This window comes from Oncorhynchus mykiss, chromosome 21 (genome assembly GCF_013265735.2).
Source record: "Oncorhynchus mykiss isolate Arlee chromosome 21, USDA_OmykA_1.1, whole genome shotgun sequence".
Classification (NCBI taxonomy): Eukaryota; Metazoa; Chordata; class Actinopteri; order Salmoniformes; family Salmonidae; genus Oncorhynchus; species Oncorhynchus mykiss.
Genome location: NC_048585.1, coordinates 19843179 through 19860571, shown reverse-complemented (window position 1 = coordinate 19860571; position 17393 = coordinate 19843179). Strand labels below are relative to the sequence as shown.

Below are 17393 nucleotides of genomic sequence, written 5' to 3'. Positions count from 1 at the left end.
GCTTTATGTATCGGCCTCAAGGCCTTCGTCAGAGCTTTTTTTGTTTTTTGAAAACATATTAACATTGGGTTGACTTGAACGCTACCTACACAAATAGCTAGCTAGAACAGTGTTAATAAGATATTCATTTAAAAAGATTAAAAGCAATACAAATAAGGCCTTGAGGCCGACACATAAAGCTTAATAAAGAGCAGTGATACTAGCAAGAGTAGTGTGCGGGTTTCTTCTTTTTTCTCATCTTATTCAACTGTTACCATGCACCTGCAACAAAGACCGCTCAGATGTGCGAGTGCTTTCTGAATTTTATATCTTGAGTGTTGACAATGAATATCGAGCACATCTTGTTATCTGTTCTGTCCCAACCAAATTCCCTGTCAGATACTGTTCCATATTAGATAGACCTACTGTTCCCTGTTCCATATTTGATGTACCTACTGTTCCCCACCATACTGTTTCCCATTAGATAAGTTCCATATCACAGTGTTCGCAGATACTTTTGTTCCCCATCTTTGCTTCCTATCAGGTACTGATACCCCATCAGATAGGTTTGGGTCAACTGTTCCTTATACTGTTCCCTATCAAATAGATACTGTTCCCCATCATAATTGTGCCCTGACAAATACTGTTCCAACCTTTCTTATCATAATACAGAGTATAGCCATGATGACAAATACTGTTCCAACCTTTCTTATCATAATACAGAGTATAGCCATGATGACAAATACTGTTCCAACCTTTCTTATCATAATACAGAGTATAGCCATGATGACAAATACTGTTCCAACCTTTCTTATCATAATACAGAGTATAGCCATGATGACAAATTGAAATGAAAGCAAATACATGATTTGTCTAAATACATTATTTATATGATTAAATGAAAAATATTTCAATTGAACGTGTCATATGCTGCACATGGATTGTGCACATTTTCAACAGCAGGGATCATCAGCTAGATTCAGCCATGGGCCAATTTTTTCTTGAGTGGATGGTCTGGGGGGTGGAACATGATAAAAACATATTTGTACACTTCAAATTGACCACAAGAAGCCTAAACAGATATAATATTTGACTAAAACAGCATCATTTCAAACCTTGATTACATTTGGGAACAACGTCTTTCAGATGGGGCATTAAAACTGGTGTCCTGACTCTGTGGTCATTCAAAATCCCATGAAGTTTATTGTAAGAGTAGGGGTTTTCACCCCGTTGTCATGGCTAAATTCCCAACCTGGCCACATTCCATCATGGCCGCCTAATCATCCCCCTCATTCCTAATTGGCATACATCACTCCTCATCTCTCCACCTGATAGCTGATGTGTGGTGAATGTTCTGACACAAAAATGGTTGCTCAGTTGGTATAAAAGTGCTATATAAATCCAATACATTTATATTCTCTGGTATACAATCACATTGGGCCAGTAACCGAATGTCATTGTAAAGAAGAATAAGAAAGAATGAGTATTTATTCTTAACTGACTTGCCTAGTTAAATTAAAAACATATGAGTGGGAATACTTGGGGACATATTTCCAGAATAAAATCAATTGGAGATATTTTCCTGGTGTTTTACAGCCTGTCCAACAATGAAAATTCAGAAAACTTGGGGGGCCAAATAAAACCAAATTTGGTCCGCGGGCCTCCACTTGGGGAACCCTGCTCAATTTATCTAAGCAAAGAAGACAGGAACCATGAAAAGATGTTGATGTAAGACACGGACCATCCATACACGACGGACATAGTTCCATCAATAACATCTACAGCCGCCTCGGATTTATTTGTTTTGCTCCAGCATTATGTCGTTTTTTTTATTACCCACATAGATAGCTATTAACTTAGTTGTACAACTACAATCCGTATTTTCGCTGGTGGAAATGAACCATAAAATACGGGTGCTATATGGTGTGAAAACCTGACTTTATTTTAGACTAATTTGTAAGATAACTATGTTTGATAGCTAATCTGGCTAGCAAACTAAACTAACATTAGCTTGGTTTAACGTTGGCAAATCGACGCGCCTCAGTCTCATCAGTCCCAGGTACTTCTGCAGACGGCTCACCCACTACTTAGCTAGCTAGCTAACGTAGCAATTAAGTTTTTTTTTAATCGGTCTGGAAACTAGCTAGCTAGCTAACGCTTGTAATTAAATCTAGCTAGCCAAGTTAAGTAAGTAAGCAAGCTAGCTAACGACCGTTATCCAGGGTAACTTATCTTAGCCAATTTACGTTAGCTAGCTAAATCTATAGCTAAAGGACATTGTCATAGGGCATGTTTCTCGTTCAGCCTAGTTAGCTACTGTATATATTAGCAATGTAAATTGGTGTCAGTACGTCGGCTGCAGCTAGCTAATGTTTTTTATTTTTATTTTTTATTTCACCTTTATTTAACCAGGTAGGCTAGTTGAGAACAAGTTCTCATTTGCAACTGCGACTTGGCCAAGATAAAGCATAGCAGTGTGAGCAGACAACACAGAGTTACACATGGAGTAAACAATTAACAAGATCATGTAAATGATCAGATGGTCATAGAGATATTGGTGTGCAAAAGAGCAGAAAAGTAAATAAATAAAAACAGTATGGGGATGAGGTAGGTGAAAATGGGTGGGCTATTTACCAATAGACTATGTACAGCTGCAGCGATCGGTTAGCTGCTCAGATAGCTGATGTTTGAAGTTGGTGAGGGAGATAAAAGTCTCCAACTTCAGCGATTTTTGCAATTCGTTCCAGTCACAGGCAGCAGAGTACTGGAACGAAAGGCAGCCAAATGAGGTGTTGGCTTTAGGGATGATCAGTGAGATACACCTGCTGGAGCGCGTGCTACGGATGGGTGTTGCCATCGTGACCAGTGAGCTGAGATAAGGCGGAGCTTTACCTAGCATGGACTTGTAGATGACCTGGAGCCAGTGGGTCTGGTGACGAATATGTAGCGAGGGCCAGCCGACTAGAGCATACAAGTCGCAGTGGTGGGTGGTATAAGGTGCTTTAGTGACAAAACGGATGGCACTGTGATAGACTGCATCCAGTTTGCTGAGTAGAGTGTTGGAAGCCATTTTGTAGATGACATCGCCGAAGTCGAGGATCGGTAGGATAGTCAGTTTTACTAGGGTAAGCTTGGCGGCGTGAGTGAAGGAGGCTTTGTTGCGGAATAGAAAGCCGACTCTTGATTTGATTTTCGATTGGAGATGTTTGATATGAGTCTGGAAGGAGAGTTTGCAGTCTAGCCAGACACCTAGGTACTTATAGATGTCCACATATTCTAGGTCGGAACCATCCAGGGTGGTGATGCTAGTCAGGCATGCGGGTGCAGGCAGCGATCGGTTGAAAAGCATGCATTTGGTTTTACTAGCGTTTAAGAGCAGTTGGAGGCCACGGAAGGAGTGTTGTATGGCATTGAAGCTTGTTTGGAGGTTAGATAGCACAGTGTCCAATGACGGGCCGAAAGTATATAGAATGGTGTCGTCTGCGTAGAGGTGGATCAGGGAATCGCCCGCAGCAAGAGCAACATCATTGATGTATACAGAGAAAAGAGTCGGCCCGAGAATTGAACCCTGTGGCACCCCCATAGAGACTGCCAGAGGACCGGACAGCATGCCCTCCGATTTGACACACTGAACTCTGTCTGCAAAGTAATTGGTGAACCAGGCAAGGCAGTCATCCGAAAAACCGAGGCTACTGAGTCTGCCGATAAGAATATGGTGATTGACAGAGTCGAAAGCCTTGGCAAGGTCGATGAAGACTGCTGCACAGTACTGTCTTTTATCGATGGCGGTTATGATATCGTTTAGTACCTTGAGTGTGGCTGAGGTGCACCCGTGACCGGCTCGGAAACCAGATTGCACAGCGGAGAAGGTACAGTGGGATTCGAGATGGTCAGTGACCTGTTTGTTGACTTGGCTTTCGAAGACCTTAGATAGGCAGGGCAGGATGGATATAGGTCTGTAACAGTTTGGGTCCAGGGTGTCTCCCCCTTTGAAGAGGGGGATGACTGCGGCAGCTTTCCAATCCTTGGGGATCTCAGACGATATGAAAGAGAGGTTGAACAGGCTGGTAATAGGGGTTGCGACAATGGTGGCGGATAGTTCAGAACATCTGCAATCTGGATTTGGGTAAAGGAGAACCTGGAGAGGCTTGGGCGAGGAGCAGCGGGGGGGGCGGGGCTGTTGGCCGAGGTTGAAGTAGCCAGGCGGAAGGCATGGCCAGCCGTTGAGAAATGCTTATTGAAGTTTTCGATAATCATGGATTTATCGGTGGTGACCGTGTTACCTAGCCTCAGTGCAGTGGGCAGCTGGGAGGAGGTGCTCTTGTTCTCCATGGACTTCAGTGTCCCAGAACTTTTTGGAGTTGGAGCTACAGGATGCAAACTTCTGCCTGAAGAAGCTGGCCTTAGCTTTCCTGACTGTTACTGGTGCCTTGCTCTTTTCATCTAAATTGAGAAGAGATGGTTTCTTAGCATCAGACTAAATATCTCCTATCACCTCTGCAGAACTCACACAGGGCTGAACCAGAGATGAAGATGTTCTCAGTCTCCCACAAGACGGCCTTCGTGGTCGACCACTGCCCTTATATGGCAGAGTCCAGTCGGCAGCAGGTGGAGTGTGACGTGCTGACCAAGAGCCGTGGCCAGGGCATGATCCCGCTGGCCCCAGTGTCCAAGTCCCTGTGGACCTGTGCTGTGGAGTGCTCCATGGAGTACTGCCGCATCCTCTACGACGTTTACCCCCTCAAGAAACTGGTAAGTCCCTCCATCCCATAGCTTGGCGTTGCCTGGTGGTCTAGTCTGTTTTAGAACAGAGTATAGTCTGTCTGGGTTGGCCAACTCGTCTGTGTTCATTCATATTCCGAGTTGGGCACAGCACATTATATTGCTTCAGTGGTTATGTTTCAGATCAACTACATTGTGAGTGATTCAGAGTTCCACATTCTGAACAGCTGGAGGCAAGAGGACCAAAGCACTCATGAGGTACTTTATTTCCATCTTCGAGAGATGGATGCTTATTTATCAACAGGGCAGCAATTTTGTACAGCACTAATTCTATGGTTCTAAGCAATCTATTGTTGAAAGTGTACAGCTTTTTGTTATTGCAATACTCACTACACTACTACCAATCTCATTGTCTCAATTTGAGGTTAACCAATCCTGTCCAGATAGAGGTTTTGTTGTATGTATTGTTGACTTGACCTGCTTCCCTTTGTATTCATGTGATAGCTCATGTCTGCTCTGGCAGCTGTGGGTCCACCTAACCCGCAGGAGGACCCTGAGTGTTGCAGCGTCCTGCACGGCCTGGTGGCAGCGGTGGAGTCACTGTGTAAGATCACTGAGTACCAGCACGAGGCACGCACCACCCTCATGGACACTGCTGACAGGGTGGCCAACAGGGGGCGCATTATCTGCCTTACAAACGCCAAGAGGTAAACATTAACATAATTAGTAAATAATTGTTTGTTTATTTATTATAAAACAATTTTTTTAGGGGATAGATCAGCTATGAAATTAACAGAAATATTTGGAACTATCAAATAACATTACTTGTATAATTTAAAATCCCCAAATCCACACTCATTCACAGATTTTTCTTTATTTTTACTTTTTTATACTTTGTAGAATAATAGTGAAGACATCCAAACTAAAAAATAACACACAGAATCATGTAGTAACCAAAAAAAGTGTTCAACAAATCAAAATATATTTGAGATTCTTCAAAGTAGCCACCCTTTGCCTTGATGACAGCTTTGCACACTCTTGGCATTCTCTCAACCAGCAATTACCTGGAATGCTTTTCCAACAGTCTTGGAGTTCCCACATATGCTGAGCACTTGTTAGCTGTTTTTCTTTCACTCTGCGGTCCAACTCATCCCAAACCATCTCAATTGTGTTGAGGTTGGGTGATTGTGGAGGCCAGGTCATCTGATGCAGCACTCCATCACTCTTCTTCTTGGTCAATTATCCCTTACACAGCCTGGAGGTGTGTTAGGTCATTGTCCTGTTGAAAAACAAATGATAGTCCCACTAAGCGCAAACCAGGTGGGATGGCTTATCGCTGCAGAATGCTGTGGTAGCCATGCTGGTTAAGTGTTCCTTGAATTCTAAATAAATCACAGACAGTGTCACCAGCAGAGCACCATAACACCTTCTCCATGTTTTAAGGTGGGAAATATACATGCAGAGATTATACGTTCACCCACACCCCGTCTCACAAAGACATGGCGGTTGGAACCAAAAATCTCCAATTTGGACTCCTGACCTAAGGACACATTTCCACCAGTCTATGTCCATTGCTCGTGTTTCTTGGCCCAAGCAAGTCTGCTTCTTATTGGTGTCCTTTAGTAGTGGTTTCTCTGCAGCAATTTGACCATGAAGGGCTGATTCACACAGTATCCTCTGAACAGTTGATGTTGAGATGTGTCTGTTACTTGAACTTTGTGAAGCATTTATTTGGGCTGCAATTTCTGATGCTGGTAACTCGAATGAACTTATCCTCTGCAGCGGAGGTAACTCTGGGTCTTCCTTTCCTGTGGCAGTCCTCATGAGAGCCAGTTCCATGATAGTTGTTGTGACTGTATTTGAAGAAAGTTTCAAAGAAAAAACGTTAAAATTTTCCAGATTGACTGACCTTTTTTATTTAACCAGGTAAGTTGACTGAGAACACATTCTCATTTACAGCAACAACCTGGTGAATAGTTACAGGGGAGAGGGATGAATGAGCCAATTGTAAACTGGGGATGATTCGGTGACCGTGATGGTATGAAGGCCAGATTGGAAATTTAGCCAGGACACTGGGGTTAACACCCTTACTCTTACAATAAGTGCCATGGGATCTTTAGTGACCACAGAGAGTCAGGACACCTGTTTAACATCCCTTCCGAAAGATGGCACCCTACACAGGGCATTGTCCCGAATCACTGCCCTGGGGCATTGGGATATTTTTTTAGACCAGAGGAAAGGGGACCTCCTACTGGCACTCCAACACCACTTCCAGCAACATCTGGTTCAGGACCAACACCCATCCAGGACCAACCCTGCTTAGCTTTAGAAGCAAGCCAGCAGTAGGATGCAGGGTGGTATGCTGCTGGTTTATGTCTTAAAGTAATGATGGACTGTCATTTCTCTTTGTTTATTTGAGCTGTTCTTCCCATAATATGGGCTTTACCAAATAGGACTATCTTCTGTATACCACCCCTACCAAACACATTAAGAAGGAAAAAAAATCCACAAATTAACTTTTAAGATGGCACACCTGTTAATTGAAATGCATTCCAGGTGACTACCTCTTGAAGCTGGTTGAGAGAATGCTAAGAGTGTGCAAAGTTGTCATCAAGGCAAAGGGTGGCTACTTTGAAAAATCTCAAATATAAAATACATTTTGATTTAACACTTTTTTTGCTCACTACACAATTCCATATGTGTTATTTCATACTTGTGATGTCTTCACTACAATGTATACAATATTACAAATAAAGAAAAACCCTTGAATGAGTAGGTGTGTCCAAACTTTAGACTGTATATATATTTTTTTATTATTCCACTACCCCCCCTCTCCCCTAGTTGTAGGACCTGTGGAAAACATTACAATTCTATATATACACTGAGTGTACTTTACATAGACCAGGGATCATCAACTGGACTCAACTGCAGGCCGATTTCTTTTTTTTTTAAATGTATTTTTTTTAATCTATTTGTTTTTCATGAGTGAATGTTCAGGGGGACGGAACATAATTACAAATAATGTATAGACTGCTCATTGACCACAAGAAGCCCAAATGGAAGACTAAAACCTAATCACTTCAAATCTTGCTGACATTTGTATACAATTACACATTTCTAATATGTGTGATAATACTTTGGAACAGATTTCCGAAATTAAAGTCACTTGGAGCTGATTTGCTGGTCTTTTTACAGTCTTATGTCCAACAATAAAAAAAACATTTTTTTGTTCATATAATTTTTGGGGCCAAATTCCCAGTTGGGGAACCCTGACATAGACTGATCAGGTGAATCCAGGTGTAAGCTATGATGCCTTATTGATGTCACTTGTTAAATCCACTGTAGATCAGGGCTCTCCAACACTGTTCCTGGAGAGCTACTGTCCTGTAAATTTTTTCTCCAACCCTAATCTAGCATACCTGATTCTCATAATTAGCTCATTGATAAGATGAATCAGGTCAGTTACAACTGGGGTTGGAAGAAAAACACACAGGAGGGCAGCTCTACAGGAACAGGGTTGTGGAGCCCTGGTATAGATGAAAGGGAGGAGGCAGGGTGAAGAAGGTTTTTTAATCCTTGAGACAATTGAGACATGGATTGTGTGTGTGTCATTCAGAGGGTAAATGGGCAAGTTCCTTTGAACGGGATATGGTAATTGGTGCCAGGTGCACCGGTTTGAGTGTCAAGAACTGCAATGCTGCTGGGTTTTCCACGCTCAACAGTTTTCCGTGTATATCAAGAATGGTCCACCACTCAAAGGACATCCAGCCAACTTGACACAACTGTGGGAAGCATTGGAGTCATGGGCCACCATCCCTGTGGAATGCTTTCGATAGCTTGTAGAGTCCATGCCCCGACGAATTAACCACCACAATCTTAATTCCAACCCTCCGATGTCCACAGACTAACCCATCTTTCCCAGAAGACTTACGAAGGTCTTGAACCTCTCTGTTTGTGCCAAGATTTCCCTTAAAATAAATACTCATATTTCCCATTGATTGATGGTGGTTTTTCAGATCTCCTAAGAGTGCTGTTTGTAGGTCCCTCTGAACACAGATTATGACTTAACAACCACTCCTGGACCTGACTCCAAAAGTGAGCCACCGAAGGACCGTACCAAAAGAGATGATCTATTGATTCTGTTAAACCTGGTTATTAATTGAGAACCTGTAGATACTGCCCATCTTTGAAGGCAACCATGGAAATCCTAATGGGGTATTGTGTGTTTGTCTGTTACAGTGACACCCATGTGCGAATGCTGGAGGATTGTGTGCAAGAGACCATTCTAGAGCAAAACAAGATGGCAGCAGGCTCAGACAGGTATGAGATATTGAGATGAGAATAACACTGTTTTTACACTCTTTAGTGGGGATAAATATGAACTTTAGAAGTCAGATTTTTGATGGGAGAATTCAAATGGATTTTAGAGGAGGAGATTTGTTAGACTGGGTTAATTTCATTGGTCATCTTAGAAGGGTTTTGAGAGGATCCTAAAGAAGTGTCCTGAATCTTTCCAATGCATTCCAACGTGTCTCTGTGTTTCAGACTGATGTCTATCCAGCAGTGTGAGCTGGTGCTCGTCCACATCTTCCCTCAAGGAGAGGACACACTGGTCTCAGACCGGCCAAAGAAAGAGGTAGGTTTAAACCTGCTCAGGGTTGCATTAAATTGACTCTGTTTTCACCTAGTCTAAAGGTTAATCTAGATATGTATAACATCGCTCCAAACACACTTTGTCATATCAACGCATACTTAATCTGATGTAGATAAAATATACTGTTAGTATCCTGTTAACGTGTGCTCATTTCCACATGCTGTAGTTACCAAGTTCTATAGAGATGCCATACAATAAAAAATGGCATGCTACTTTGTTAGTGTTAAAGTCCTACATAGTCCTCCTCTGTACCGACAGGTCTCCTCTCTGCTGACCAGCGAGGTTCACAGTGTGCGGGCAGGGAGGCACCTGGCCACCAAACTCAACATTCTAGTGCAGCAGCACTTTGACCTTGCCTCCACCACCATCACCAACATCCCAATGAAGGTACGTCTTCTGTCCTCTAGCTCTCCCAAGGTTCAGGCCTTCACCAGCCCCATCTATAACCTTTCACCCTTTTCACTGACTCCCACCCATTACTTCCTTCAGGGCTGTGTCCCAGCAGTCTTGAGTTAACTATTTTCCCGCCTCCTTCATGTCATGACTGATGTTAGATTAGTTATTTAAGGTATAAGGTGGGCTATTTTTGAAGGCTGGACGAACGTTTGTAAAGGGCGACGTCCCGTCTGCAAAATGACCTATCCTGACCCGCCCACTTATTTTCTCTGCATCCACAAACCAACACATTACACATTTTCTATTGGCCCTTCCACCCAATGCACCTATCGCTTCACTCGCCTCAACCTTCTGATACCCTAACCTTGCCACACCCCCACCACATCCTCGGCCCCAAAATGTCCCAAACTTTGTTCTTCTTCCCCGTCAGCCATTGTGCACTATGATTTTACACACTGTTCTTTATTTGTTCATCATCATGTTGAAATGACTCTTGGAACCGCTGCTGTTTTCATGCTGTATTTTCTGTTTTGCTAGCCCACATTAAATGTTTGCGAGCAGGTCAGTACTCTTAAACGCACACCAAGAGGGACCGCAGAACGCAAGGCTGTGTGGATTGGTTTTGTCCATCCATCGGACGCTCAACAGCTCTCACTTTTGATTGGCCGCCAATTGTCCACTTGACATTCCAGCAGCCAATCAGTGTTGAGAGTGTTAGCATGTTTGGTGGATGAGAATGTACGCATTACGTGCCCTGTAGTTTGCCCCCCCCTCCCCCGGCCTCATGTCCTGTATGACTCCTTGTTGGTGCCTTCTCTACCTCAGAGTTGATTGGTCGCAGTCCCTCCTTGTAGTGTCTTGTTGTGGTCCTTTGTGCTGTGTTGAGTAGTACGTATTGGTATCAGACCACCCTCTGTCCCTCCTTTCCTTTCCCTCTCTCTTTCCTCTCTCTCTTTCTCTTATTTGAATAGTAAGTCATTTAGTCCTTAGCCATGATAGGTAGGTAGACGCCTATCTCCTAACTTTCGCCCCAAATGTTTTTGTCCTCCATGTAGTCCCATGTTATTCATCTGAGTTAGAAAACATGTACAGCCCTTTTCACTGAAATACACGTCAGACCCTTAAACTTTAGACTGCAACAACCACAGCTGTCAATCTTCACATCACCGGAATCACCTTATAGGAAGAACGGAAGAGAGAACAAAAGAGAGAGACGATGCAAAAATCAGTGGTTTATGCATTTGCTGGTACTTCTTGAACCTTTGTTAACATGAAAGCAGCAGTGTTTGTTTGTCTTGACAGCAGTGGATAGGCACTCACTACTGCAAGTCGCTCTGGATAAGAGCGTCTGCGAAATGACTACAATGTCAATGAAAAGGATACCTCGCTGATGTCTTTTTTTTGGTCTTCTCCGTCTCCTTTGGGTGTGAAGGAGGAGCAGCACGCCAACACGTCGGCCAATTACGACGTAGAGCTCCTGCATCACAGGGACGCCCATCTTGAGTTCTTCAAAAGTGGTGAGGTTTTAAGAAATAATAATAATAAAATAATCTGTATTGTTTTGGCCACTAAATTATTGTGGCTTTTAGTGGCTTGGCCATAAAACCACTACAGTAAACATTCAGTTTCTCCCTTTCATCTCTCCTTTTTTTCTGTCGTTCAGGCGACCTTCACATGGCTGGTAGTACGAGTCGAGACAGTGGACTTAAGGAGACGGTTACTCTTAAGTGGTGCACTCCTCGCACCAACAGTGTAGGTAGGCACCATGAACCCTGGGAAACGTAGTTATTTGTTGTCGCGCTAACTCAATGAAAAGTTTCGGTAGAGGTGGGGCTTGAGTGGCGTTTGAAATTATAAAGATAAGAGGTCCTTGATATCGACACATCAAAATCCCAAGAGCATTTTCTGTTGTAATATTCTCCTTTGGCTTATCTGGATATTTCCCATCTTTCTTGCGTGTGTGTCTGTGTGTGAACTGGTGGCTCAGAACTGCACTACTGCACTGGAGCCTATCGGATCTCGCCTACGGACGTCAACAGCCGACCCTCATCGTGTTTGACCAACTTCTTGCTGAACGGTGAGCCTGAATATTTTTGCCCCTGCCCCTTGCCTCTACCCCCTACCCTAAATGTTAATACTACTTGCATACAGAAAATACAAACAAATGTAGTTGAAATACAGATGGTGATTGATTGCATTGCAGGTCGCTCAGTGCTGCTGGAGCAGCCCAGGAAGTCCGGGTCAAAGGTCATCAGCCACATGCTGAGCAGCCACGGCGGGGAGATCTTCCTGCATGTGCTCAATAGCACCCGCTCCACCTTGGAGGACCCTCCCTCCATTAGCGAGGGCTGTGGGGGCCGGGTGACTGACTACCGCATCACTGTAAGCCCCTCCCACCTCTTCCTCCTCTACCCCATAGTGACTGACTACCACATTACTGTAAGCCCCTTCCTCCTCTACCCCATAGTGACTGACTACCACATTACTGTAAGCCCCTCCCACCCCTTCCTCCTCTACCCCATAGTGACTGACTACCACATTACTGTAAGCCCCTCCTACCTCTTCCTCCTCTACCCCATAGTGACTGACTACCACATTACTGTAAGCTCCTCCCACCCCTTCCTCCTCTACCCCAGTGACTGACTACCACATTACTGTAAGCTCCTTCCTCCTCTACCCCATAGTGACTGACTACTACATTACTGTAAGCCCCTTCCTCCTCTACCCCATAGTGACTGACTACCACATTACTGTAAGCCCCTCCCTCCTCTACCCCATAGTGACTGACTACCACATTACTGTAAGCCCCTCCCACCCCTTCATCCTCTACCCCATAGTGACTGACTACCACATTACTGTAAGCCCCTCCCTCCTCTACCCCATAGTGACTGACTACTACATTACTGTAAGCCCCTTCCTCCTCTACCCCATAGTGACTGACTACCACATTACTGTAAGCCCCTCCCACCCCTTCATCCTCTACCCCATAGTGACTGACTACCACATTACTGTAAGCCCCTCCCACCCCTTCATCCTCTACCCCATATTGACTGACTACCACATTACTGTAAGCCCCTTCCTCCTCTACCCCATAGTGACTGACTACTACATTACTGTAAGCCCCTCCCACCCCTTCCTCCTCTACACCAGTGACTAGATACCACATTACTGTAAGCCCCTTCCTCCTCTACCCCATAGTGACTGACTACTACATTACTGTAATCCCCTCCCTCCTCTACCCCATAGTGACTGACTACCACATTACTGTAAGCCCCTCCCACCCCTTCCTCCTCTACACCATAGTGACTAGATACCACATTACTGTAAGCCCCTTCCTCCTCTACCCCATAGTGACTGACTACCACATTACTGTAAGCCCCTCCCACCCCTTCCTCCTCTACACCATAGTGACTAGATACCACATTACTGTAAGCCCCTTCCTCCTCTACCCCATAGTGACTGACTACTACATTACTGTAAGCTCCTTCCTCCTCTACCCCATAGTGACTGACTACTACATTACTGTAAGCGCCTTCCTCCTCTACCCCATAGTGACTGACTACTACATCACTGTAAGGGGCAGAGGAGGTTTAGTCACAACTAATTGGAGTTTGTTTACAAATCTAATGCATATAAAATGTCAATGTGAAAACACATAAACAACGAACTGGTGTAACAGCTGTGTACTGTGTTATGTAACGATGTGTACCTGCAATGTCCTATATTTACGCTGTGTCTATGTAACTACCATGTTAACACTGGTAGGTATAAAATACACTTATTCTAAAGTGGGACCAAAAGTTTTATACCAGTATCTTTGGGGTGTCTGCCGCAGGACTTTGGCGAGTTCATGAGGGAGAACCGTCTGACTCCTGTCCCAGAGTCCCCAGACACTGAGGCTAGTGGGAAGCCCCCGGCGGAGAGAGCCAAAGCCCAGCTGGAGCGTTACACTCGCTATTGGCCAATGATCATTTCCCAGACCACCATCTTCAACATGCAGGCGGTGAGCAGGACAACAGCCTTCTTTCACACACTGCACAGTTGCTCACCTCATATCACTCATTTGATTTATTTTTTTAACGGTCTGTGTGACTTGTGTGTTCATTGTATGTGTGTGACTGTGTATGTGTTAATTGTGTGTGTGATCCAGGTGGTTCCGCTGGCTAACCTCATAGTGAAGGAGAGTCTGAGTGAGGAGGACTTGCTGACCTGCCAGAAGACCGTTTACAACCTGGTGGATATGGAGAGGAAGAACGACCCTCTTCCCATCTCCACTGTGGGCTCCAGGGGAAAGGGCCCTAAAAGGTAGTCTGTCTCTGTGTGAGAGAGAGACTGATGTTGTGACTTATTGTCACTCCCTGAGTGTTTAGGGTGGGAAACAGGGTGTGTGTGTGTGTGTACGTGTCTGTTAAGGATGTGTGCGGAAGAGAGTGAATTGGGGAGAGTCTGAAAGTGTAACTGTGTCGCTCCCTGAGTGTTTGGAGGTGGGAACCATGTATAAGTTCAGTGTGTGTGCCTGGTCTCCTGTCCTGACTGGTTAATGTCTCCTCCGGGCTTTAGGGATGAGCAATACCGCATCATGTGGAACGAGCTGGAGACTCTGGTGAAGACCCACGTAGCTGGCAGTGAGCGACACCAGAGGGTTCTGGACTGCATCATCGCCTGCCGCAGCAAACCCCCCGAGGAGGAGGAGAGGAAGAAACGGGGGAGGAAGAGGGAGGACAAGGAGGACAAGGCAGAGAAGAGCATCAACAAGGATTCAGAGGACAAAAATTGGCAGGAGTCAGAGAGGTCAGGGTGACAACACACATTTTGTTTGACCTAAGCCTGACCTACTGTTTTAAACAACAGACCTGCATCCAATCAACTCTGTGATTCTGAAGAAAAAAAAAATATATATATATATTTGTAATAATATATACAGTACCAGTCAAAGGTTTGGACACACCTACTCATTCAAGGGTTTTTCTTTATGTTTTCCTATTTCCTACATTGTAGAAAAGTAGTGAAGACATTAACACTATGAAATAACACATATGGAATTATGTAGTAACCAAAAAAAAGTGTTAAACAAATCACCCCAAGCAACCCTTTGCCTTGATGACAGCTTTGCACACTCTTGGCATTCTCTCAACCAGCTTCACCAGGAGTGATTTTCCAACAGTCTTGAAGGAGTTCCCACATATGCTGAGCACTTGTTAGGTGTCCAAACTTGACTGGCACTGTATATACCGGTTTAGTATTTTACCCTCGTATTCTCCTCGTCACTGTCATACTGTTGGATTCTACCCCCAAGCCATAAGACTCCTGAACAGCTAATCAAAGGGCTACCCAGAACCCTCTTTAACGCTGCTGCTATTCCCCGTTTATAATCAACGCATAGTCACTTGAACTCTACCTGCATGTACATATTACCTCAATTACCTTGACTAATCGGTGCCCCCGCACATTGACTCTGTACCTCTGTATTTTACTGCTGCTGTTTAATTATTCGTTACTTTTCTTTTTTCTACTTAACACTTTTTTACTTCTTAAAGTATTGTTGGTTTAAGGGCTTGTAACTAAGTGTTTCACAAGTTCTACACCTGCTGTATTTGGCGCATGTGACAAATAAAATTTGATTCATCCACCAGGCTGAAGGGGGCACTAGAGCGTGGAAAGGAGGAGCAGGGGGAGTCGGAGGTCATAAAGGATTCTCCTGACTCGCCAGAGCCTCTCAACAAGAAGCCCCGTCTGGAAGAGATCCAACTACCTGAAAAAGCCAAAGGTGCATGCCCCACCCCCCTTCTGGTTGGCCTTGACCTTATTGTCCTCAGATCCATGGTGTGAACTGGCATATTTGTTGAATGCCATGTTCATGGTTATCATTGCAATGAGTAGTATTCTATTATTATTTGTTTTGTTTCATCACTGCATTAATTACCTTTTTTATTCAGAGACAGTACATTAAGGTGTGCCATTACCAGTATTGTTCCTTTTCACTGATCTTTCTGTCTCTGTGTGTGTTTTCGGCCTGTGGTTACAATGTAGGTCCGGTGTCCCTGCTCACCATGTGGACTAACAGAATCACTGTGGCCAACTCCAGGAAACACCAGGAGTTTGCCGGAAGGATCAGCTCTGTGAACAACAAGGCAGAGTTATACCAGCACCTTAAAGATGAGAATGGGTGTGTGATAATGTACTGTATATAACCATTCCCCACATCAGTGTATTATAGCCCCAAGTTCTAATTAAGCAATAAGGCCGAAAGGGTGTGTTATATGGCCAATATACTATGGCTAAGGGCTGTTCTTATGCACAATGCAACGCGAAGTGCCTGGATACAGCCCCTTAGCTGTGGTATATTGGCCCTATACCACAAATCCCAGAGGTGCCTTATTGCTACTATAAACTGGTTACCAAAGTCGTAAAAATACAAAAACATGTCAAATGTAAAAATACATGTTTTGTCATACCTGTGGTATACAGTCTGATGTACCACTTCTGTCAGCCAATCAGCATTCAGGGCTCGAACAACTCCGTTTATAATGTTTGATATAGATGTTGTAGTTTGTTTTGACTGAAATCTGATTGTCCAATACCTGTTATGGAGTAGACAGTCTTATGATAAATAATTAGTTGACTTTTCTTCTACTGTTAACAGAATGGACGTCCACGAGAATGGGAAAGCCACCAGATGATGTGACCTGTCTCTGTACAGGATGCACCCACTCCACCGAACACCTTACCACAGCAGGAATATGAGCTTGGACCAGAGATCATGTCAATCTGAGGTGTATGGACTGTCCTCCCCTACTCTGTCCATACCAGGCATAGATTAATGGGTAGCAGTCAGACTTTGTAATTTTTGTGATTTTTAGGTTTTCTACCCACGTTTGTATGGATAGGCTCACATATTGTGTGAAGCAATAAAGTTGTCATCAGGCAGTATTTTTTTCCTGTGCCGTTCTACTTTTCTCGTGGTTTGGTTAATGGTACTACTTGGTATCAAGTCTCATAAATAACAAAATGCAGTTTTGTCAGTTTGGAAGGTTTTTGTCTGAAATATACAGTAGTAAAATCCAGTTATGATGGATATTGCATCTTAATTCTACTAAGATTCCTCAATGAAATGAAAAATGAAAATGTATGCTTTGTTGTACATTTTGGTACATAGAAGTACAAATGTGTGTCGATTATCACAGCAATACAGTTCCAGTATAAAAGGCACATTCATAATTGCCCTCCTAAGATCCATAAATACTTTGCCTTCCAAAACGGTTGTGCAACACATTTGTCTCAACAACCCTCGTAGTGTGTATGAATATGTCACAACCTCACTTCCAAGAATGGATTCATTTGTTTGTATGCTTTTCTTCTTGGGATTTGCGTTCCCATGGTCTTATGTGGGTATTTGGGTGGGAACTGGTATTATGGAGGTGGGTGAAATACACTGCTCTCTGATAAGGTAGTCTTCCCTGGAGATATGTGGGAGAGAGATGCTCTCCACTGGCTGGTGAGGCATTAAGCCACAACCTCGGGGGAGGTGGGGCACTTCTGGTTAGAACAGGGGGGGCATCCTTGGCCTTATTGTCCTCAGATCCATGTGACCTGGGACAACCCCCTCTGAGGGCCAAATCGCAAGAGTCCTTACCCTCACACG

At 44.0% G+C, this 17393-nt stretch overlaps 1 protein-coding gene across 6 annotated transcripts; it reads left to right on the top strand.

Moving 5' to 3' along the window:
• Positions 1-1595: 1595 nt before the first annotated feature.
• LOC110501023 (integrator complex subunit 13) lies at positions 1596-16681 on the top strand. 6 transcript variants are annotated; one of them, XM_036957198.1, is made up of 17 exons: positions 1596-1707; positions 4483-4731; positions 4885-4959; positions 5206-5408; positions 8941-9021; positions 9247-9337; positions 9614-9742; positions 11184-11268; positions 11415-11507; positions 11730-11828; positions 11955-12133; positions 13587-13754; positions 13902-14056; positions 14312-14542; positions 15385-15518; positions 15782-15917; positions 16395-16681. In XM_036957198.1, the coding sequence occupies exons 2-17, from the start codon at positions 4507-4509 to the stop codon at positions 16429-16431; spliced, it is 2121 nt and encodes a 706-aa protein (XP_036813093.1). In that variant the 5' UTR covers positions 1596-1707; positions 4483-4506; the 3' UTR covers positions 16432-16681. The 6 variants fall into 6 exon arrangements, with proteins under 6 accessions (XP_036813093.1, XP_036813094.1, XP_036813092.1 ...); XM_036957199.1 differs by lacking the exon at positions 1596-1707 and adding an exon at positions 1714-2038 and having other exon boundaries at positions 11739-11828; XM_036957197.1 differs by lacking the exon at positions 1596-1707 and adding an exon at positions 1714-2038.
• Positions 16682-17393: the final 712 nt, after the last annotated feature.

Bases quoted from the DNA above. Each gene is read 5' to 3' on its own strand.
- LOC110501023 (XM_036957195.1), top strand. The intron at 14,057-14,311 runs GTAGTCTGTCTC...TCCGGGCTTTAG, and splicing joins AGGGGAAAGGGCCCTAAAAG to GGATGAGCAATACCGCATCA. The intron at 15,519-15,781 runs GTGCATGCCCCA...GTTACAATGTAG, and splicing joins ACTACCTGAAAAAGCCAAAG to GTCCGGTGTCCCTGCTCACC.